Source organism: Cygnus olor, chromosome 1 (assembly GCF_009769625.2).
Source record: "Cygnus olor isolate bCygOlo1 chromosome 1, bCygOlo1.pri.v2, whole genome shotgun sequence".
Classification (NCBI taxonomy): Eukaryota; Metazoa; Chordata; class Aves; order Anseriformes; family Anatidae; genus Cygnus; species Cygnus olor.
Genome location: NC_049169.1, coordinates 165,138,472 through 165,163,681, shown reverse-complemented (window position 1 = coordinate 165,163,681; position 25,210 = coordinate 165,138,472). Strand labels below are relative to the sequence as shown.

Sequence of the window (25,210 nt, the reverse complement as noted above, 5' to 3'; positions counted from 1 at the left end):
GAAGGTTATGAAATTGTAAATTAAAAATAGCATGCAGGCCTCTGATTTCATGTGTCTATTACTTACCAGTATTGCTCTTCAGCATAAAATATGAGAGGGGTTATTTTGCCATCTTATAATTATATCCAAGTACCTCAATACCATAAAATCTATTGGATGTTACTTGACATATTTTATAAGCTGTTGTTTTTGTTTGTTTTTAATTTAAAAAAAAAAGTACTTTAGAATGATAAAAGTAAATGGGTTGGATATTAGTGTCATGTACATACATATACATTAAAAAAAAAAAAAAAACAGTGGTTTGGGTTGGAAGGAACCTTTTAAAGACCATCCAGTTCCAGCCCCCTGCCATGGGCATGGACACTTCACACCAGACCAGGTTGAAATATGTTTTCTTGTATGTGCATGTGCAGCCCAGGTTTCAGTATCTTCTAGACTGAATTAGTTATCGCTTTCAACAACAAACAGTACTCTGACCTCAACTTTTTCTAGAGTGTTTTCTCAAAAAAAAAAAAAAAAAAAAGCTTCTTTCTATTTATATGTCATAGACTTAGCAGTAATGGAACTTGTCTGGTTTCGCTGGTAGACTGAGTCAGAGGTATAAAACATCCACTCATCAGGTCACTTCAACATGTCTGTAATTTTCATCTGTACTTACTAGGATAGGTTTCCAGGACTGGAAGCAGTGCTAACTCCTTATGGTTTAAGGAAAAGAAGGTGTAAATGTAATTAGACTGTCAGTATAGAGAAATCCTATTAGAGGTCTGCATGTGATGCTTAAAAAATACTTTGAATCTCAGAGACTCTTAGATCAGTTCAACCAAGCCAACTTCCAGAAAATATTTATAAGGGTACAGTTCTGAGTTATTATTTTTAGCGTATATCACAAATAACCAAAGTAAATGAAAAAAATGCAACATTTCTGCATCTTTCCTTCTGTTAATGTTATTGCATTTCCTGTTTGTTCTATTTTTTTTCTCCTTTGGGCACATCACCTTTCAGACTATCTTGCTAGTTGCTTCTGCAGTTAACTTTGTGATGTGAAGGAGGCAATATATTTTTAAGATTAAATGATGTTTTAGGGATGGACACGGTATTTTTGTTACTTGTGTAATCAAATGTGTAGTAGACTGAATCTGGTAACAGAATAGCTTATACTTTAAGTTATTTCTTTAGGTATGTACTTATTGGGGTGTGTGTATTGTATTCAGCTGTAACTTTTCAGTAGTGTCTTCAAGAATTGGTAATGAACTGATATATTCTAACTGTCTGATATCTTCATTGTTGACACATCTTTGGCAAAAGAATATAAGCTTCCATCTGCCAAATGTAAATCAGTTAAATTTATCTGTAATTAATAGTTACATGCAAGAAAAACATTCTATAATCTCTTCAGATGAGCAACTTGCCTTAGGAGGCATGCAACATTTTTTTTAAAGGTAAAGACATCTAATTATGCTGCACTCAATCATATAGCTGTCCTCCCATATCATAATTTTTAAATTTGACATACTTGAAGTCAAGGGATAAATGATTACCATAGAAATTCAGTGGAAATAGAGAACAGCAAAGTGTGAAACATCTTCCTATGTCCAGTTTTCACTGAAGTAGACAGAACACCAGATTTTAAAATAGTGGAGACAAATTAGATGCAGCATTGTTGTTGCCTTGGTTCCCGCATGCACTGACTAGTTTAATGTCCACATACACATTATTTCTGGAGATGAATATTTGACAAACTACAGCAGACCAGACCTATGCTTTCACCTTATACTCCAAGGGTAGCCCAGTTGGCTTGATTGACCCACTTGATGACCAAGTGTGTGTAATGGTAAGTGACTGATCAGTAGCTGACTGATAAATCCTTTGATGCTATACTATATCTTTTTACAAATATCTTTATAAATCTTTTTTACTAAATACATTAGAGGAAGAAAGACATGAAAGTTCTCCATATTTCATGCTACCTTATGTTCCTAAGTAAAATAAAGCAAATAAAAAACATGCATTTGGAAGATTTAAGTAGTGTGTGTGTGTGTGTATATATATATATATGAATTTCACCTCAAAAGATCACTATTTTTGTGGAAAAGTCATCAAATGTATTTTCAGTAAATAATGCAGCTGAAAAATCTCAGGACCTGTTGCCTATGTTTCTTCTGCAGTCACTTAAATCTTTCTTCCATTTCATTTATGTATACGCTTATGTATACATAAACTGTTCTTTTTGTTTATTTTCTAAATATATTTCCTACTTGAGCAAAAAATCCCTTTTCCCACAAATAGTTTTAAACTCCCATGGTATCTCCATGACTGATAACCTGGGAATAAAGGTGCAAGGAATCCTCTGCAGGATTATTTCCTAATAAACGATGTTCAAATCCTCACTGCATGACAAGATGCTCATTTGGGCTTGGGCATTCAGCAGGGATGCTTTAATCTGTCCTATCTTCTCAGTTTATGAATTCTATATAAAGCATGAGTGATATTATGAGATGCAATCTCCTCTGGTCAAGACTGGGAAGAAAACAAATTGTGTGTGTAAATCATATGCACCAAAAGTGATTGTTGCACACATCATACTGGTATTGGTAGCATATGAAAACTGTGACTTTCTACGCATTTATTCCTATAAAGGAATATCAGAGCTTTTACACTGATCACTGAAAATTAGTGTTTTGGTACATTTTTCATATCTTCTGTGTCTGAACTCTTATCAGAAGAAAATCTTTAAATGGGAAATTTGAGTCTGATTAACGTCACCACTGATATAGCAGAAACACAAATCTTTTTCTTGCACCTATCTAGGCATTTATTTTTTATTTATTTTTTCTCACTTTGCCATTCTCAGCATCTTTATTTTTGTGACTTGTCCCATTCTTGCTTCTGTGATCTCTTATTGTTGCTTTTTGGAAATCAGCTGAAAAAAAATGACTTTAAAAATTGGACAGGGAAGGCTGTTAATGGGTTCAAATTTATGTGACTCACGTAATGTAAGTGAGGAATATATGCAAAGTAGTTCTTAATAAGCAGTGATATTTATGCTTAGAGTTATGTAACAAAATCATATGATTTATTTTCAGTTTGATTAACAAGATCAAACCTGGCATTGTTAAGAAGATCAATCGTCTGTCAACTCCAATAGCTGGCTTGGTAAGTAGTGACAGCAATTCTAGTATCTGTGGTATGATTACAAGTTCTGTTTCATTGTTTTTGATGTGTGCTCTTGCCTGTTGGTCTTACACAGTCTCATAACAAAAACCTTCCAAGTGTGTAGAAGGTTAGCTCTATTTCCACTTTTAAGATTTTGCCATATATACTTTGATGTAGAATGCAAATATTACCTGTGCTGTGATATGGATCTGTATCTTTAATCAGTTTGTCACCACATGAAGCTGCATCATCCGCGTATCAGCACTGGTGGCTCCTGTGTGCAAATATATACAACTTTACCTTTCTTTATTCAAAGGCCACCATCCTATATTCTCTTCACAAACCGCTTCCTAATTTCCTCTATTAGGGAATGGGCAGAAATGTTCTTTGTAATCTGAGTATTTTTAGAAGCTGCTTCTCCCCACCCAGAGTAAAGCCTATGTTGCATTAAAATAACTCTGATTCAGAAATCTCTCTTCATGCTTCAGCTGAGGGATTTGCCGATGTTTTGGCTGTAAATCACGTCATCTAAAGAAGGGAAAAAATAATGATGGAATCACTTACATGGGAAATCTTAGACTTCCCGTTTGCTATTTGGCAAACTTTCTGGTCAGAGACTGTAGGCTAATTTTTTTAGCCCTTTGACAACAGAAAAGCTTTTGAGAATAAACAAATTCAGAGTTTTCATCTTTTTTTTTTTCCTAAAGAAAGAGCCTTGTTAGTTATTCCTGTTGCCAGAGTATCTATGCCTCTTAGGCAGTTCTGTGACCAGAACTGTTTAAACTCTTTTAAAGACCCAAGGTGAACAGGGACAATAAAGCATATCCCACCTCATGGTAAACGTGCAATTTCGACATTAGAGAAAGTTACCTGAATTCTTAATAGAAGTAGAATACAATATTTCTCTATAACTTATTTTGTTTGCTCATCCCTTTAATACATCTGCTTTTGTTGGTCAGCTATGCAACTCTTCGGAGAAAGAGTTTTAAAGTGTATTTAACTTGGCTGGAAGTCATAAGATTGGGTTAACTTGCCATATATCATTGCACAAGCTCAGAAAGTGTATTTCCACATCAAATGAATGTACAAAGCGTTAGCTGCCTTTGTCCCAGAAAAGCTCTGGGTATTAGGTTTGTGAATAATGAATGCTGCACATTCTTCCCCTATGAGGCATCCAAAAAAAGAATTCAAATTAAACCAAAATCATTCTGGGGAAGACAGTGAGGTTATTCTATCAGTAGTTTGATTGCCTAAAGGGTCTCTAAAGTAGCCATTAATCCAAACCAGATAAACATAGGATAGATTTCATTTTTGTGGTGACTAAGTATTGTCTTTCTTGAATGATAAAATGCAATGTTTTCATTTTTACAAGTATTATTATTATTTTGTTTTCAGATACAAGAATTTGGAGTATTCATTAGGTGTGTAGTTTGTCTTAGTTGTGGTGCGTTATTGTTCCTTCAAGTTGTTTCTAGTTCCTACAAGTCTTCAAAAATAAAAGAAAGCAGAGGAAGGGTGAATGAATCTCATAAACCAGGACCATCCACTGATGGTGGTGGTGTTAAAATACCGGTTAAAGATAGTCATTGAGACAGCTGATGTTTTATGTTAACCTGTGGAAAAGATTTTACAGAAATACTTCAATTTCAGAAGATTGTGATTATTGTGGCAATAACGGGAAGGAGGGGAGACTTATTTTTCCATACTTGAGAGGAATGTGTTCAAGCTTAGGAGAGTCCCACTGTCATCACTGCATGTAAAACTCACTAAAAAAAATATTGTTTTCTGCACTTACAGAAACACAAGCATTGGTACCTGACAGGCTCAGGATACCATGGCTGATGAACCACAAGATTTAGTTGACAGGGATCCTTTCCATCTATACTTCTGTACTTGAAATAAAAGCAGAGAATTTGTCAGTAGAAAAAGAAAGTTTACAGTGCTTGCTAGGAATTAGCTGGTAGGCTTGCTTGCCATGCTCTAGAAATACTTTAATTGTTGTTACTTGCTTCTCCCACAAATCTGCTTCTAAGCTGTGTTTTCCATGGCTTCATATCCACTTCTACAGCTCTCACTTCTGCTGCATTCAGTGTCTTTTGGTCTTATGTTAATTGCTCCCCACCAAGCCTTTGAGATTTACTAATACTGTTGGTAGGGGGACTTTTTTCTTTTTGTTAAGCAGGTGTAAACTTTAACTTCAAGAGAGAGGATTTATTTCTAACAGATAAACAGATCCCCCAACTTGAATTTGAGTCTCTTGATCTTTTGATCCTGTTCTTTCAACACCTTCTTCATGGTCCTCTGGACTCATCATGATTAAGGACTCAAGTCCATTTCCTAAATATTTATTAATCTTTGGGCATCTAGAATCCATTTCTGTCCTCTTTTTTTAGCTAAAAGGGAGAAAAATACCATTTATTTATTTTTTGACAGAATGGCAGTCTGCAGAAAAGAAAAGCTTTAAAAGATGTATATATATTTTCAAGTTAATGTATTTGACTGCCATATTAGTGTGGTATTTTTCCTCCTCTTCCCTCTGAAAAGTTATGTTCACTTCAAATACTTGGCAGTGTTCTGAGCAGTGCTGAAATACAATGTTCAACAGGTGTCTTTGGTTGAATCTCCAGAAGGATTTCATTATATTGTTTCTTTGACTTCATGGTTATTTTGAAAACAAACTTATTGAGTAAAATAGGAAGTGAAAGCCTATATGAATAGTAAGAGTCTGGTTTCTATGGAATATTGTGCACTATGCTTTTTGTATTGAGGTGGAAAACTGAACTGTTTTTTGGTGTTTTTGTTTTTAATGAAGTGAATGTGTTATTAAATTGTCACTTGCTTTTGTGATACATTAATATTTAAAAAATATAATAGCAGCTTTATATTAGCAGAATCACCTAAATTTCAAGTTCATTTTAGACAACTGAAAATGGGCTTTAACTTTCATCTCTAATTTGAGTACACTGCTGCCTAGCAATTTTGGGTTTGGATCTCAGTGGTTTGGGTATAATCATGATGGAATGGATAAATATGCGTCTTGATTAAATGCTGAAATTAAACTTAGCATTCAGTTATCAAAAATGCTGAATTGGTACTGGGCAAACTTAAAATTTCATTAAGCTGTTACTGAAGTGCTGCTGCTCCATTTCAGAGGCATGTGTATCCTGCTGCTTGGGTGAGATCTATCAGTCATCTTAGCTGTCTTCTTTTTTTTTTTTAATTTTTGTTTGGAAAACTGAACTGATACACTGAGGGAAGAGACCAAGACTAAACAAGTTGCAGGCAAGTGGTGGGAGTAGGAGACAGAGGGCAGAACTTTTTGATGGTGACAAGAGGTGCTCAGGCTAGCCCAGCCCTGAAGTGAAACTCTTATTCCAATGGCAATTAGCAGGACGTGACTGCTGGGAACACCTGCTCCTGCAGCAGCACATCCTAGATCCTTGTGGGTCCCTTCCAACTCAGGATATTCTATGACTCACAGAGCAGTGTACACGTTTGATTAGTCCTAGATCAATCAATGTCAGCTTGCCCAGCTGAGTTGGTGTGCAACCTTATTGCTGCTGCAGAGCTGCAGTGGCAGTAACAGATGCCGCTGCAGCCATCCTGGGCTCTCTTGTCATTGCTGGTCAACAATGAGTGACCAACAAAAATCAACCATGAGTGACCAACATAATGTCAGCATAGCTCTCGAGGAGGTTCCTGAGCAATGACACGTGCAGCCTTCAGGGTACAAAGGACTAATTCCAGTGGTAGCTGCAGGAGGTTGTGACTTGCTGCAGGTTGATTTTTAACAGCACACAGAGGGTGATGTGCTTGCAGGATTCCTGAAGGGAGTTTGCTTGGACATGGCTGTTTGCTTGCTTTAATTACCTTTCAAGGGACGGTGAAGGCAGTTAACACCACTGAATCTATGCTGAGAGAACGTTATTTATTGAAAACTTTGCACTTGAAATATCTTCTGGAGAATGAAGAACTGGTTTCTGCTTATCTTTCCAATTGTATAAAACACACAGTGCAAAGAGCAATCCATATTTTTTCTCTAGTACAGCAGCAAACCAGTACAGAGTAGCAGTTCATGAAGCTCTTTAAGCTCTTTGGTGTTTCTAGGGGACAGAGAAAGGGTAAGGAAAAGGTCAGAGAATTGTGGAAGATGGGGTTTCATTTTGCAAGGCAATGAAAGTGCAGTCAGCCTTTAAGGAAAAAAAAAAATGACACTCTTTGTGGTCCACACTTGTATCAAATAGGCTTACATCAGGGAAATGTGATTCAAAGAAAATTCTCACATTGAAAGATCTTGCTGGGTTGATCTTATTCCCCCTGCTTAGCTCCTGTTATGGAGAAAACACTGCTTATATTGATTTTAGAACAGCACAACTTATATCTAGACAAAGAACTATAAATTTTATGCCTTGTTCTATCTATCAACATGATGCAACTGCACTTGAAATGTGGATAGCAGACAATTCACCTCACCTTCTGAAAAACTGCCTTGCACTAAAGAGCAATCCTGGCTTCTGTTCCCTCCTTTCTTTCAAACGTTGTACATTAAATGACCATTTCAACATGGTTTGATGCTTCATTCCTTTTGCTGTTTCCCTAGCCTAGTGTTACTCCAAAGTTTCTGATGAAGGTGAAAAAGTAATCCCCAAAGACCTTTTCACTTTCCTTTTATCCAAGGTGAAGTTTTTTCTTAAAAACAAAACAAACCCCACAACTTTTTACTCCTAACAACAAGAACATTGTTTTTCTTGATGTATGGTATTTCTTTCTTTTTCTTTTTTTTAATGATTCTCTCCCTTTAGTATTGAAATAGACAGGAAGAAAAAGAGAGGGAAACCTTGAATCTTGCAGCTTCAGGATGTTACTAAATAAAAAGTTGCAAGCTGATTTTGTTTGGAGTTCTCAGGGAAAAATATAATGAATGCTTTGTGGAACACACCCATCCCCCTCCCCCCAAAAAAAGTTTCTCAATAAGTATGTGTTTCCTACTTTTCAGCTTGAATCTCAACATGTGAGATGGTTTGCATATAATCACACCAGGGAGAGGACTTTGGCCTGGCAACACGTTTTCCAACAGGGTTCTGTTGAGTGTTTTGAGATGCATCTCTCGTTGTAGTGCGTTTGTTCCCGAGAAACCTCAAATTTCCAGCTTAGTTGGCTGAACACAAAGAGATTGAACTGGGGTGGAAGTCAGAAATCATGAGACAGTGAGACGATGAATGAGTTCTGTGTAGCATAAGGCAACCTTGACGTACCTGTCAGAATAATTTGTTTTGCTCATTGCTCAGGAGAAACAGCTGTATGGTCTGTAGCAATGCAAAGTTTTTAATAAATGTAAGCTTCCATATGAGACCTGGTGGTGAAGAAAAAGTCAGTACCTCCTTTGGAAAAAAAAAAAAAAAGGTAGCTAATGGGAATCCTGCCTTGCAGTGTCCTGACCTGGGCTCTTAAGACCATCTGTCTTTCCTCACAACTAGCATTAATAAGGTGGAAGTGCAATGCTTTGCTCTGCCCTGTGGTCAGGAAGAGTATCATCACATCAGAGGCATGAAGGCTGTGGTCAAACCACAGGGCAGAGTAGAGAGCTACTTTTTTTTCAGAATTGTAGATGAAATGCCATCAGCACTTTTTTTTAAAGCTCACTCCTCATTTCAAATGAGCAGAGATGTTGCTCACTAACTCTCTGGATGAGAGCTGGATGAACATGAGCACTGAACATCATCTTCATGAATTTTGTTTCCCTTTTATATAAGAAAACTGCTCATCAGTAGGCAGGTTTGAACCAGGTAGTCCCAGGTTTAAACATGTGCATCTGAAAAACTGTAGAGTGGGATTTTTTTGTTGTTCTACTGTGCAACTGGGGTTGCTTTAAGGTGAAGAGTGTCTTGCTAGTTTTCCAAGTAGTATTTTTCAAACACTTAAGTTCCTAGTTCACCCAGGCCCAACATGCCCTTCTGACAAGTGCTACTCAAACATCATTCCATCTCTCCTTTAATACAATCTAATATAACAGCACTATGTTATTTAGTGTATTTATTTTATATATCAGAAGGAATTAATTCCACTTGCACCAAAACAGCCACCTGAAAAAGAGAGGGAGAGCCACCTTGTTATGGAGATCATCAACATATAACTCCTAAACCAGTAAAGTAGGGAGTAATAAAGGGAAGAAGGGAGAAATATGAAAGAAAATTAAATTATACCAAAATAAAAGGGAGATAAAGACAAGGGTGGAGAAGATAAAAAATGCTGCCACTAAAAAATATTTTTCTGAGCCTTTGTGCCTAATGCTTTGCAAACCTTGGAGACGCCCTGGTACTTCCTTATCAGTTGTCATCAGGTATAGCTGGCCAAAATTTTCTGTGGGAATGTTTTCTTGACACAGTTTTTTTCCTTGTTGGAGGAGAACGGGAATGTCAAGCAGAAAAGATTTTTCACTCTGCTGTAGGACATCTTAAAACAATTTTTTTTGAGATAAAATCCACACAACACTGAAACAATCTTCATTTTCATTTTGTGTGTTTTTTTTGGGGATTTGGCTCTCTAGATTATATAAACTCAAATTAGTTATGTTTTCCACTTAGAAAAATTTAAAAAATGATGGCAATATATCAGTATGTTCTTACAGAGAATTTTAAAAGCAACTCTACTTTCAATTATTTTGAAGTCATTCCTTCGTGCTGAAAATCTTGACTGTATTCATTTTCTCCTACTTCTCAATTCCTTGTTTTTTAGTATAGCCTTTACACAGGTCTGTGGTTTGTCTCCTTGCATTTTGCTTTTTCTTAAAAAAAAAAAAAGTTATTTCAGCTTTTTTAGTATCTTAGTCAATTTGCAAATCAGAAGTTTAATAGTATGGACTACATTAGTAATATTAATACTAGCTTGTGTGGTATGAGAGAATAAATATATGGGAACCTCTTCTTCATTCTATTCCTTATGGAAAATGTGGAGAGGCAAATGCACAAATATATGGAATAAGTTGCATAACAGCTACTGTTGTTTATTTGGCCTTGCTACCAAAAAAAAAAAATAAAGGCTCAAACCTGGATAGAATTGCTGGTAGTGCAGCAGCTAACAGTATCCCAAATCTCTCATAAGAAATAGTTAGCCTCGTAAATTTTGGTTGGGAGCTGACTAATGAGTTAATAAGCATTTGACTTGCTCTGCTTGCTCGTCTGTTTCTTTTTGCACTGACAAGAGGGTTGGACGTGCTGAGGGAACATTATACTGAGTGATGCGGAACGTTGCTTTTTCTCCTGAAGGTTTAGGAAACCTTTCTGACAAGTACCAGGGTGTATCGTAGCTAATGTGGCCACAAGCTCTGCCTCAAGTCCTGCCTCCATTGCACTGCCTCTCCCTCATGGCTGATCTGTCTTGTGAGTTCGATTCCTCTTTGGACTGTAAATTCGGAGGTAGAGGTTGTGTGTGTACACAGCACTTTCGCAAAGAATGAAGTTGCACAAGTACTATATGATGTGCTTCACCTGCAAGCTGATTAGTCTGATGTTGCCTTTTTGTAAGGCAAGGCACAAGATGATACAAACCTTTTTCAGAAAAAAAATATAATTTTAATGTGAAAACAAAAGGCAGAAGGCTTAACCACCTACTTTTCAGATGAATATGCACAGCAAGTTGTTGGAGAATTCAAAAGATGAGTGTTTAAGAGACTTCTATCTACTTGGTGCAATCTTTGCTTACATGAATGGAGTTTTACCGTAACAATTTCTTGTTTCTTGTGACTTCTGTCCATACTTCAATGTGTTTAAAAGTTGAGAGGAATGGGGAGAAAGTGAATTTGGTTTGATGGAACTTGTGCTGTTCATCCACCTCCCATCACATCTGCTTTCCTTCATAAGGCACCCTGCAAATTTTTAGGCGGACTTAGTAACACTTCAGATGACAGAAATTATCAGTTTCCCCTTTATAGTAGTAATCTATCTCTCAACATCCCTTTCATGCTGCAGGTAACAAAATACTTCTCAAAACTGTTATTTTCCTTTTTCCTGTGGGAGGCAAGATATTTTAAATAAAGAAATGTTAATTGCAAGGAAGGACAGTGTAATTCTAAGCAATCATATTTTACTATGCCTTAAAAAATTTGAGGCAAAGTTCTCGAGGCCTTTTTTTTCCCCTTCTCTCCTTCGTATATTTCAGCTTTATGCCTAGCTTGAAACCTGTCTGCTCTGGCAAATTACACAGTTTATCGAATATTGAAGAGTGTTTTAATGTGGTATGTTTATGGCATTGTTACCAGTAAGTGCAATAACATCTCCAGACTTTTAAAAAGCTTGAACTAGGTGAGGGCTTCTACGTGACTGTTACCAAATAGGTGACTGGGATACACCTTAAGTATCTAGTTTTGTTCTGACAAGTACAATTACATGGGAGGGGAGACTTTTTTTTCTTTGATCAGTGGTCCAGCTGAAGTGCTCAAACAAGCTTCCTGGACGTAAAAGAATTTATATTAGTCTAAGAAAATATCTTGTCAGCTGTGAAGTGACAGAGGGATGGTATTTCAAATATAACCATCAAACAGTGTGTTGCATTTTTTTACTTAAGGAATTTTAGTGAAATTTTTTCAGCACTATGATAAAATGCAATTGGAAATTAGCATGTGTATTTCCAATGTAAAAATCAGACACTTTAGTTACTTTTACTTCAAATTCATAAACAGATTACCTCAAATTTGGAGAATAATGGAAAACACACACTGGAATGAAAATGCTGACAATTTATAAACTGACTGATTTTTTTTAAAACCTGATCACTATTGCTTAAGTATTTAAGGAAATTTTTACCTTTGTATTTAAAAAGCTTTTGAAATGTTACGTCTCAAAATACTTCATGAGAGGGTACTTACCATTGTTTCAATTCTACACCTCAAGCATGCGGAGCATGGGCAGAGGAGTTTCAATGGCCTTCCTGAAATCAACTAGGAAGGTCAGGACAGGGATGAAATTTTTTGATTTTTCAATTCTCTCATAAACTATACAACAAAACAAAACATGTTTGCAGTGAGTATAGAGAACTTAAAACTATAAATTAAATGTCAGGAACAATGCGGGAATGTACATAGAACTATAAATCCTTTCTTGTATTCTTTCTGCTGTCTTATGGGAAAGAGAAATATGGTTTGTATGAAAATACCCTTGTTAGACAATTAAGAAAAGAGGGCTGTATACTAGAAAGGAAGTATGGTTATTAATAGTTGGGGATGATATTGTTCTATAGTTTTTCAATGGCTGATAGTGGGAGTATGTAATCACTGCAGTGGTTTACTGATGTTTTGTGCCCTTCTGCTTGAAAACATATGGTATGTTTCAGCCTTAGCTATGAATTTCCTTTAATTGTTTTCTGTTGCTGCCTAAACACTTTGAAATGTAGGGTGTGGAAAAAGGGAAGGTTGATGCAAACTCTTTGTGACATTTTTAGTAGCTGCTCAAGACTTCTATCAGGCAGAACGAAACCCCGCTGCTGTAATAAACTGGCAGAGTTTTGGGAGGTGAAGATGAAGTGAAATGTATCCAGAAAGACGTAAATGGTGAGAAATTATTTGGTTGAAGACCCCAAAGCACACGCCCCAAGAAATGGTAGTTCAACTGCTAGCCCTGAAATCTTATCAAGGGGTGGTAGGGGCTGTGCATATTGGTTCACCTCTGTGAATTCGAGATCGTATTTTGGGAGGTTTTAAATGAGACTGTATGTTCCAAACTGATGTGTCCATTGAGTTACTAGGAAGAGATGTCAAAATGCTAATTAGTTAGTTAACAATTTTAAAACAGTAAAATAATATTACTGGCTTCAGGAATTTTCTAATGGGGAAAATTTTTGTCCCTCCTTCAGCTCTAAACTAAAGCTCCAAACAAGTATGACCGTTTTTCCTTCAACTTGCCAGCACCTAACAAAATACATAAATATGGTTGTCAAATAAACTGCAAAAAATTTCCATTTCTCAACTCAATCAGCTGTAGTCTGTGGTATGCTCTCTGTATACTCTGTCACTTGCGTGCTATTTTTATTTTCTCAAATATCTGATGACTGTTTCTGTGCTTGTAGAGAAACATTTCTTCCAAACTAGAAAGAAATCTTAATCATGTAGAAAAGGTACACACCTTAAATTAAACTGGTGACATTTATAATCTGATTCTTCTACCTTTGCCAAAGAAATGCAGGTTTGAGACTTCTTGCGGTAGACAGTATATTTCAGTGTTGAATCTTCATAGGGCAAACGCTACAGTGTTTTTCTCTCTGTCTTGTCAGATTTTTGTTGCTCTGAATTCTAAACACCACATGTCAATTTCCAAAGAAACTAGATGTTAATTGCAGCAGTGATAGTTGTTTTTTTTTTTTGTGGTATCAGTGCTGGAGCTGTATATCTGTGTTACTCACTGTTCTGTTTGGTACACATACTTCATACCACATCTCTCAACGCCTGTCTGAACACCTCTGCACCCATGTGCCTGTGCTGAATCACCCTCTGGTAATGTGCGTAAAAGCTAGTAAACACTGTGCCAACACCTAACGCGCAGGTTTGGTTTCATAAACAAAACAAACAAAAAAGGTGGTAGGATGCTGCTCCTCTTGGGAAACAAAAGATGTCTGTCTGCGGCTGCTGAAGAAGGAAAAGTTAAAGGGAGCTTCCAAATTCTTTTAAGACCGAGTACTAAATCACAGTTGAAAATCAGGAACCATGTGAACTGAGGATCTGAGGAATTTGCTCTATTTCAAGTCCTCTGGACAACCAGTGGGGCTGAATTTCATCTATATCAAATGGTTAACCGGTATGAACAAAAACAGAAAAACATGTATATTAAAAAAAACAAATGTGGGGGAGGGGCAAAAAGGAAAAGCAAGCTCTGCCAAAACTTTCAATGTTTCGAGAACAAGAATTCTTATTTTATTAGTCATTAGGCTTCAGGGGAGTTTCACCTTTAAGAGGATTACTGTCATCGCAACTCTGTATAGTGGGATAAATTGGCATTAGAGTGTTTCTACACACTTTGCTTGTAAAGTCTGTTGCTTTTTATAAGTTGTTCAGAGTGAAAAGTACATCACTTATTTATTTATTTGACTTTGATTGGAATGTGTGTAAGTGGTGAGAAAGTTAAGGCTTGTCTAAACACGGAAATAGCCTGGGATGCTATCCCATACCAACTTTTTGAGCCTATATTTGCTTTACAGTCAACGTGCCTGTTACTGAGTGAGTTAAATTCCCTTTGTATTGCCCAAAATGGGATTAAGCCGAGAACTGCACGGAGCTCTCCTGACTGGAAATGTCTGTCTGCCCAGGGTGTCCAGGTGTTGTACTTTTGCCCTTCGCCTCTCCAGTTTACCTTATTTGGTAATAGTGACATCCCTGAAACACACCTGCCCTTTATGACTTGTCAATTCCTCTTATCACTGAAGTATTCATTTGGAGTATATACTGTTGCTATATTGCCTTAGTGAAGTTTACACTGCAACATGATAGAGATGGGGTAGGCCTGGAAGGGACTTCAAGTCCTTGAGGCCAGTTGGTCCCTTCCTGTGTCAAGCATGTAGAACACTATGAACGTGGAAGTCCTACCTCTAAAAAGAAAATGCGTGTTTTTTTTGTTGTTGAGATTAAGGTTAAACAACAACAACATGAATTGCTACTGTTGGAAATAACGCGTGGAGCTCAGGGCTGCAAGAGGTTGCAGACATTGTGGTGAACTGGGTAGAGTAGGTCTTCTGCTGGCTGTTGCCCACAGTGATAGGGAGTGCTGGGGCTGAGAAATGAAGCTGGGGGAAGGTCTTTCATTGCACACCTCATATTTTATGTGTGTCCATAACCAGCTGCTATCATCACATTTAGAGTCAGAGATTTTGGGATGGATGGGCCTTTTTGTCTGAAACCAAAGTGTTTATTTTCTAAGGCTGTTTCAGAAGGAGGTTTCCATAAAAGTTAAACTCTGCTAAGACCTACTGCAACAGCTGTAGGTGAGTGAACTGCAACAGCAAAGAGAAATATTATACTTCTTGATTATGATTTGAAATTATTGATGCTTGGAATAGACAGTTCATGCCAGCGTTCTGGTAGCATGAGCACAAGGGTTTTGAGGGAAAAACTGGAAACGAGTCTTTGAATCTTTGGAGAGTTTGTTCCTTGTATCTCTAATCATGCACAGAGCTAAGCAGTAGGGAAGACTTGTCTGTCAAGGATCACAATAGTATTCACAATTTTATTATTCTACATTATATGGAAAAACAGCAGAGGGCACACAGAGGGGAGTGGCAAAGCAATTAGCACTGTTTCAGATCTTTGGCCAATGTAGTGCTCCATGCATTCTGCTATAGGTGGGATAATTTACAGAACAGAAGCCCTGAGGTCATTTTAAGATTAATTAGGCTTGCAGGATTTTTTTTAACTTTGGGACCAAAAAGGGAAAAAGAAATAGTTTAGTTATTCCACCCACTCCTCCTACTTCCAGTTCAAGACTGAACCCATTATGAGCGTTCTGCAGAAATAGCAAGAGCTGTAAGAGCTCGGGCCGTTGCATTTTGTAGATGGGATGAACATGTGGCAGGCAATCGGCAGTCTGCCGTGCAAGGTCAAGGTGGTAATTGCTGTTCCTTGCTCCCAGGCCTGTGGTCAGACCACAAGGTTCAACCCCATTCTCTGCTTTCCCCCCTCACCCATGTTACCACCCCCCACACCCACAACAAGTGCTAATAATCGAAACATAGCTCCGAGGAAGAGCAGGTCACCTAACTCGTTGAACGAGATCCTTTTGCAGGTTTCTTCCTTTACCCCACCTCTGAACATAAACAACATGTAGCTGTGTTGTGATGCTGTTGCAAAACACAGCTCTAAATCCTTTATTGTACTGATTTGAGCCAGCTTTAGTGGCTAGCATGATGCTGTGTATATGAAAATTGTTTGATACCTTCAAAACAAACCAAAACCCACCCTCTTTTTGTCATTAAAAAATGCCCTTTCTTGAGGGAATGCAGATGTCAAGAAGGCTTTCTCATGAAGGAGATATAGCATAAGGTTTCAAGATTACTCCAAATGTTTCCATAAACATAATACTAAGAAACATATCTGCTAAACATGGGCTATTCAGATGATTCTTCAGAAGTTGTTAGCCAAAAAAAATATCTTTCCTCCTAAAATGTCAAAAGTTTTGTTGCTAGGCTCTGTAGGTACTGGGTGGTGTTTATTTCTTTTCTTTTTTTGTCTTTCTCCTATTTGGGAACCTGGAAATTGAAAACAACTTCTGGCACCAAACCACAGTCTGGATGATGCTGTAACATTTCAGTGCAAATCTGTTCCATGGTACTGAGAGCATGGGGTGCTGGTATGAAATTCTGTTCCCTTCCTTCCCCATCACCCTCCGCAAAGAAAAAAATACAAAACAAAAACCTAAGATCTAACCCCAACAACAATAAAAACTTGAATGGCAAAATAAGTAAGAGCTATAAGTGAAGTGGTAGGTATTTTGCGCAAGAGTAGGAGACAACATGGAGGACTGCTTTTGTTTATTGGCCTATCCAGCCTGGAAAAACAGAAAAACACCATGTTAATTAAAGTGTTTTTCTCCCAGGTGCCAACTGAATCAAAAGATGTGCCATAACTTGTATGCATGCAAGATCTCACTGTGTTTTAGTGCATGTGTAGAGCTTCAGAGAAACAGTTAACTAAGGAGATGACAGGCTTACCACACAACATGACTGCACCCTAAAGAAAGCAAATGTATTTACACGCTTCTTTAAATTAATATTCCTGCCTCACCCAGATAATCATGATAATGAGGGATTTATTTTTTAATTAAATTGCAACTCATATATGCAAGCTGAATTTAGTGTGATCTTGCATTGCATGTATAGCCGAAATAAGATGGTTTCCAATCCTTATATGGAGACCTCTCTTCATTCCCTTTCACTTTGTGTTCTTGCATTGTTATGTGATAGATTTATTTTTTTATTTTTTTAATATTTTACCAACTATGCCTCCCTTCTCAGTTTTTTCTACTTAAGGCCACCTCTTCCTTGATCCTCTTCCAGTTTTACTTTTCTTTGTCTTCAATTCCCTGTTGCTCATGCTTTTTTTTTTCAATGTAAACCTTTTTTTTTCTTTAAAGATCTTGAGCCTGTGTACTTGCCCACTACCACCAGTGCTGTATGTCTGTCTTCATAGTGCTGCATCATCTTTATCTCAAACTCTTACCATGTTGATGTCTGGAGCTGACCACAGGTGAAAACACAGCACCACTGTCATTTGTGATCCCCCTTTTAGATTTAATACTATTTTTAAAGGAATTTGTCCACGCTTTCATGTTTTCTTACACAGTGACTTCTTTGCATTCTTGGAGGGTTCTTTGCATTCTGGAGGGTAGAGATGGGAATGAGCAGCCCAGCCTTGCCTTTCCAGCCCTATTCATCTGATGGAGCTAGAGGGCTCTGGTACAGCCCATCTGCCCTTTGCCTGGGAGAAGAAGCAGGGCTGAGGCCCAGCAAGAAACAGCAGGGAAGTAGCACTGTGGGAAAGCTCCAGCTCTTTCCTTGCCTTCTGTCAGTGAGTGTGCAGGAGCAGGGAGGGCAGCCCTGCTCTGCTAGGACATCAGAGGGAGGGCATGGACCACAGTCGTCTCACCAGCATTTTATCTATGTGAAAGTGAGGCATGGCAAAGACAAAGGCTGTTCATTATACTGGCATGCCATCTTTTCTCGTTTTCAGTGTTGGTTAGAGGGGAATACCTTGGCAACAGGCAGAGGGCAGGTTCTATGGCTTGTGATTCCCCGTGGGGACCAGAGAGGCAGGTGCATGCCTGAAAGTGTGTGGTATCGTTTGTCATTCCTCCGAACTGCAGGGTTTAAATGCCAGCTCGTGCATGACCTGCTTCCCACTGCAGGCTGGGTCTCTCTCGTGTTACAACTTTGCAGAGGTTTTGGGTGTGGTTTACTTTGAAGTTTGTGGCAAAAATGAAATGCTAAACGGTAATAGCTATACCTAGTCAGCGTTCTGTGGTGTGCTTTTAATGTAAGTCTTTACTGCTTGTGGGAAACGGAAGTTGTGCTTGGAGCATCTGAAATGCTTTACTGTTTCCTCATGTACATAGATAGTCTAGGGAAAAAACACACAACCTGTCCTCCCAATCTCCTTCTGACCTCCCCACCCCCTCCTACTGAAATGCTTAGAAAAAGTAATAACATACCCAAAATGAATTGCACTTGAATTTTGTGGTTAACACTTCAGGCTTTATTTTTGTTATGATTTAAGAAGTGTAATCGTGTGATGCTAATTCCAACTTTAGATGCTTATGGATATGCATTGATAAAGCTCTATACTGAAAGCATCTAGTTGATTTGTCTCCTTTCCTCCCATTAGTTCAGAACATTCTTGTTTTAATGGTCAGAAACTTTTTTTCCCTCTCCCTGAATGTATTTAGTCTTTTGGTCTGTTTGTGTATCCTTGTGACACAATGCTTTGGGACTGGTCAGCTCTTGTGTTCCCTTTGCTGTTACTCCCCTTGTGCGTGTAGGTAGCAACAGTATTGTTTCTCATGCTTCATAGACCCAAGGACCTACAGGCCAGTCAGTCTCACTTCTGTGCCTGGAGAGACCATGGAGCAAATTCTCCTGGAAAACTATGCAAAAAGCTATGCAAAGGCACATGGAGGCACATGGAATATAAGGGGGCGATTGGTTATAGCCAACACGGCTTCACTAAGGGTAGATCATGTCTGACAGATCTGGTGGCCTTCTACTATGGGGTTACAGCATTGGTGGATAGGGAAGGAGCAACTGATGTCATCTACTTGGACTTGCACAAGCAGGAGTTGGGCTTGATGATCCTAGTAGATCCCTTCCAACTCAGGATATTCTATGATTTGATGCTATTCTTAGCATAGACCTTATAGTGGCCTTCCAATACATAAAGGGGGCCTACAGGAAAGCTGGGGAGGGTCTCTTTGTCAGGGCGTGTAGTGATAGGACAAGGAGGGATGGCTATAAACTAAAAGAGGGTAGATCTAGATTTGGCATTAGGAAGAAATTCTTGACTCAGAGGGTGGTGATGCACTGGGATAGGTTGTCCAGAGAAGCTGTGGATGCCCCATCCCTGGAAGAATTTGGATGGGGCTTTGGGCAAACTGATCTGGTCAGAGGTGTCGTGTTCCCCCCCGCCCCAGTGACAGGGGGATTGAAACTAGATGATCTTCAAAGTCCCTTCGAACCCAAACCATTCTATGACTCTTTGATTTTATTGTCATACCCAAACCAAATTCTCATGTTCTCTGCTTATTCTATAGGGTCCCTGCGTTTTTCCTTATTATCCTACTCCTCTTTCTTTGCAATTCTGCTGATTAAATCTTTCTTAAAATTAGATGCTCTGCCCTGATGTACAGAGATTAGGAGCATCTTGCTGGCAGAAGGGTTGTAGGGATACAGGCGTGAAAACCATTTTTCTCAAGCATACTGTATGGGTGTGTTGTGGTCACCAAGAAGTAGATCTGGTATGTTGTGTTTCTCCAGATGTTTGTCTGAATTTTTTTAAAGTATTTTTCTGTGAGTGTGTGCACCAAGTATGATGAGATTAAGATTGCACTACAGTCTTTGAAGTTGAAGAGGTAGCAACCATTAGTCTTATTAAAGTACGGTTATATTCCATGACTTGGTAAAAGGAATAGTGTGGTGGTTGCTATATTTGAGCACATTAATCACAGAACAATGTTCCTGTTCACATTTCCAATGATGAATCTAATTGTTGACAGCTTGTCATTTTTTTCTGCTTATTTCTGTGGTACTACTTAAAATTCATTTTCAGGTTCATTATTCTGTTAAACTTTAAAATGTCTGCTAGCTATTTTGAGACTTGTAGCTTCAGTGATCTACTATGATGATTAGGGATGGTCAAGAATAACTACAAGCACAGATTAGTTGAAGGTACACTTTTTTTTGTCAATATCCAAACTCAAGCAACAGACTTTTGGGTGATCTTTCCGCTTGGGTATGAATCCCAGGCCCCAGCCATAAGAGGGTTTGCAGCTGGGACAGTCACCTGAGAGATGGTAAGCATGATCAAACTGCTGGTTTGGGAACTGTGGAAAGGAAGATTTTCATCTGTGTTTTAGCCTGCACACAGGTGAGTGCCAAAAAATGGCTGTGTTTTTTCTTTTCTTAATTATTTTTAAATTTCCCTCTTCCTTTTTGTCACACACTCTAAATGCCATATATGAGTTATTTATTAGGAAGTTCATGTTTGATAGGTTTAATTGCTACAACACCTCCAAACTTCATTCTCTCATACGCCAACAATTTGGTTGTTGTACAGCTGAGCCACCACTGATGAGCAAGTAGTTCTGTCGTTATTACACTTGGGGTGTAGGCAGCATTTGTTTTTTTTTCTAAATCTCTGACTCTTCTTCCTTGTTGATATGCACAATACACTCATTCTCTGCAGTTTGGTTGATATAAGCTAGTTTGGGAGGCTGCTCTGTGTTTTGGCAACTGGTAGACCCATCAGAGCACGCTATTTTGGAACTTGCAGCGAGACCATAATTAGCGGCCTCTCGCATATGAAGGAAACTGTGCCTTTTCAAGTTTTTGAGGTGTTGGTACCAAGGTGACACTTGAATACAAATGGTGCATCTAGCCAGCTTTCCTTGAAGGTGCAAGGAAGATGGGAAGGAAAAGGAAGTGTCCCCCATTAGGTTACACCCCTCAGCACAAAGCTCTATCTTGGCCACATGTGCAGGCAGCCTTTTGGGTGCTGCAGGAGCTGGCACAGAGGTGAGGTTACCTGTCCTGTACCATTCCCTGTTGCTTCTGCTCATGTGCCACCATGTCATGTCCCCAGCTGTCATTGTCAAGTCACTTCTCTCCTCCCCCTCAGTCTCCAGCAGAACAGCCCCCACTGGAGCACGTCAGACCTTGGGGCACAGCACTGGTGGGTTGAGAGTCAGCTGGGATGGTTCAGATGTGGTAACACAGAGCCTGCAGCCTGCATGGGAAATACCTTGTTCAAATATTTTCCTTGAATGAAACCATGTTTGCAGACAGATAGGGAAATACCGGAATCCTGAGGAGCTTCAAAACAGAAGGCTGTGGGGATTCTTGGGTTTGTTTTACTTAAAGTAAAAACATATAATTTATTTTTTTAGTCTGTATTTGAAGCAGCTGTTACTTTCTCTGTGGATTTTTTTCTATTTTAAATGAGATATTGTTATATCCAGTGAGGATATGTCATAAAAATAAATAAATTAAGAAAAAAGGTTGGGGGGCATTTCAAGTATATGAAATTGCTGATGTGGAGCTCTTTCATACTGTGAAACTCGTAGAAGTACCTTGACTTTACAAACACTCTGAATGACATGGCTGTATGCAGTTTATGAATTCAGTAACTCCATGTACCTTTTCCTGTGGCATTCAACCAAACTGAGAAGTGCACAAGAGGGCAAATTCTTTTGTTGCTGATAGCATTCCATGTTAACGAGAAGGAATTTCTTGCTTATAGCCTATTGTTTTTGAAGTGGAAAGAGATCACAAGTTGTATAATCTCTCTATATATTGTTGGAGTCTGTTTCCCCCCCCCCCCCCGTAACCTGCTGTTGTTGGTCAGTTGATCTGTAACAGGTGCAGCAAATGGGTGCTGCAATACACTGCACCTACAGTTTGTTCTGTGTTGGTGTTACAAGGGAGGGGGGGTGGAGAGAAAGGGGAGGATCGAGAAGGAGAGCAAACCCCACAAGTGAGGAAGCAGCAGGGCTGAATACAGTTTGGTTTCTGTCTCTGAGGAGCTTGCTCAGCAACCAAACCCAGATTCCAGGTGCAGTATTCCATAATCGGTCTGTAATCATAGAAACAGCATGTTCCTCCTCTTCCTCCCCTGCCAAGAGTTTCTGGGTGGTGAATGTCAGTAGCTGGAGTTATTTTTAAAGGCAAGAGGTGAGGCTTGTCGTGCAAAGCTAGAAAGGGGGCGTTTGTTTGCTGAACAGAGCTGACATCAAAGTGGAGATTGCTGCCTACTGGCTAGCCGCTGCTTTATGCCAGGTAATCTTTAACGTACCAGTCAGTCGCTAAGATCACAACCTGCATGTGTATATGAGAAACGACCTGTATTTATGATCCAGAAGATTTGCTTTTTTATTATTATTTCCATGAGCTGGGCTTTGACATTTAGTGGCTCGCACTAATCATCTTGCAAAACCTGCTTAGTGCTTTTAACTAAGCAACCGCTTTCTACTTCTCTTCACAGGATAATATAAATGTTTTTCTGAAAGCTTGCGAAAATATTGGACTGAAAGAAGCTCAGCTTTTTCATCCAGGAGATCTTCAGGATTTGTCTAATCGAGTTACAGTCAAGTGAGTTCTGTGGTTTTGTTTTTTCCCTCCCCTTCTACCTCTAATCTTAACTGAATATGTTTCTCAGTCCTTTTTTAAAAATGTTTGCCTATAGAAAATTATTTTAACCTGGTAAAAAGCAGTTCTGAATACTGTGGTGAGGGTTTGTGCATTCTTAAACCTGGTCGATAAGATTTGCACAAATTGAATTTCAGAAATGAATTATTACACCTCACACAAGCAAACTAATTGTTAATGAATATTTACAACGTTTAATATATAAAATGGAAGCTGTTCAGGTTATTTTAAGATCAGAGCAAAACTAACTAATATAACAAGCATCACTTTTCTTTATGATTTGATATTACTGACAAAATCTGAAAGGCTGGCGTGGTATTTCTGATGATTATCTGAATTGCTGTGGTGCTTGGGTATGGTATTCCTAAAGGGTCACTGTTTTCACCACTCCAAATATTAGTCAGATGTTTGTCACTGAGTGTCACACTTCCCCTCAAAGCGTGTAAGGGTAGAGACTAAGTGCTGAATGGCATAGAGTAGTTGTTACGTTTACAGAGAGTTTTCTTGTGAAATTAAAATAGTGTTTCTGAAATGTAGTTACTGAATTTTCTAATTTCAGGCTACTGAGTCTCTGAGAGTTTTTCTAGTTTCTGAGGGATTAAGGTGGAACTTCGTATGTAGGCATTTAATAGGTGTTTTAAATGCGTGACAGAACTATCTTCATGGGACTTCTTGTTTTGTTACAGTATTAGTTGCTTTTATTGTGTTAGTACAAAGGATGAATTTACTGTCATCTCCAAACAGGAAAAGCTTTAGTGAGCTGCGCTGAAAACCTGTCAAGTTAAATGTTAAGAACTGATTCCTGTCTTAAGCTATCAGTTCTATAAAAGAGGAACAGGCAGTGATCCTTCTGTAAATACCAGGAGAAAATATGGTGAAATGACATCCAACTGCTTTAATTAAATATCTTGTAGGTGGACTGGATGGTGCTATGTTAACATGCTCTTTGCCTGGTTTCGGAATGAAAGCTCATGCATTTTTGAGGTCTGATACTTGAGATGGAAATGTGTTTTTCCAGGCTTTGGGTCATACCTGAAACATAATTTCTTGCTAATGTGGTGTTTGGGATTTGGCACCCCTCCAGAACACTGGTATCCTCTACCTGGCTCGTATATCACACTGAAAGCTGGAGGCTTGGTAACCTCTGCCAAGCCTTAATTATCCGCAGAAAACCTTGGTAAAGTTATTTTGGCTGAGGCTTACTTTACGGGTATAGATGAGATGAGATGGTTGGACACTATCAGGAGCTGGTCTTCAGCAATGTAAATAATGACAGCCTGAAAGTCAGGGGAGGTCAGATAGGTAGAGTTAGCAAACTGTTGTGCAAGCTATGTTGTCCAACTTGTCCCTACGTTAACCGCAGTGCCTAAGTGAGGTCAGCCATGAAATTAGTCTAGTGGGTCTGTAAATGTGGGTTTCTTATGTTTTGTTTCGTTTCTTTGGATCCTTTCAGCACTGCTAGTTCTTCCAGGAGCAAAGTAAGGTTGAAATGTGAATTTGTCATAAGGCAACAGGCATATTGCATCATACCTGCTTGGCAATAGATTAGCGTTTTTCAAAAAAGCAGATTTGATTGCTTCTTGTGGACAACAATGCAGGGAGTCTGGGTTATAGTTGAAAGAGCTGCCAGCTATATAGCTGTGCTCTTTTAATTTGTTTCAATAAAAGTTTGATTTTCCACACATTATGTATCATATAACAGTTCCACAGTATGTTTAAAATGCTTACAAAGTAATTCAAAACTTCTGTATCTGACTACGCTGTGAAGAGGTAACCGAGCTATGCTAACACATTTTGACATGTTTAGGAGTTTGTGGAGGGACAGGAAGGACAATTTATTCCAAGAAATGGAGGAAATAAGTTACACAAAGATAACTCTCCACTGAAAAGTTAATTATGCATTATTTGATCACCCGGGGGGCAAGCTAGTCTTCAGACAGTTTCCGGAGAAAGTCGTATATGTGTCAGGAAAGAAATGCTGATCAGGAGCTTCCTGATCAATGTTTTTTTTATTTTTTTAATGTAATAGAAGTGTGTAATATCATACATTCAAGTGGAATTAGACATTTCAAAATTTGTTGGATGTCAGTCATCAGAAAAGGGATATTGTTTCATGCATTGCTTTTGTGTTATCCTCTGTTAACCCCGGTTTCAGCATTAAAAGTAAATCACTTGTCATGAGGAGGGAAAACTTTTTCTTGTATGCTGATTTTTATAAAAGATTGCATTTCACTTTCGGCTATCTGGCACTCCTAAGCAAATTTCTTTTTGCTGCCATCACCTGAGGCTAATTGCCCACATCTTGAATCAGCTGTGATAGGTTATACAGGATAATATTAATGTGTGCCTGAAGCAGCATATATTTTGACACCTTGATAGTATTCCTGTTTTCTACTGCTGCACCACTGTTAGTATGTGCTTTTTATCTACCCAAAGTAGATTAAACTGTTACTTAAACAGGAAGATTTTTAAGGCTGGGGTTGCTGAGAGCAGTACTTAGTGCTCTGGTAGGCAACTCGTATGTACTACCAGACAGAAAATGTCAACTTGTGTTGTATGTGAAAAGAGTGTGTAAAGAGGAGGATGTCATTGAAAGAGTGGGTCCACCTCGAGCACTAAGGAGACCACCAGAGCTGTCTTTATATCTTGGAGCAAAACCAGCCTCTAACAC

General features: G+C 38.5%; 1 protein-coding gene across 37 annotated transcripts in view; it reads left to right on the top strand.

Moving 5' to 3' along the window:
* LMO7 (LIM domain 7) overlaps positions 1 to 25,210 on the top strand; it is a 130,329-nt gene that overhangs the window by 34,688 nt on the left and 70,431 nt on the right. For 34 of the 37 annotated variants that reach the window (XM_040540154.1, XM_040540144.1, XM_040540108.1 and 31 more), the window contains exons 3-4: positions 3,084 to 3,153; positions 22,376 to 22,482. In XM_040540154.1, coding sequence (XP_040396088.1) covers positions 3,084 to 3,153; positions 22,376 to 22,482 — 177 coding nt within the window. Of the gene's footprint in view, positions 1 to 3,083; positions 3,154 to 11,363; positions 11,387 to 22,028; positions 22,171 to 22,375; positions 22,483 to 25,210 lie in introns of those variants that run through there. The other 3 variants (XM_040539984.1, XM_040540013.1, XM_040540031.1) reach the window with 3 other exon arrangements.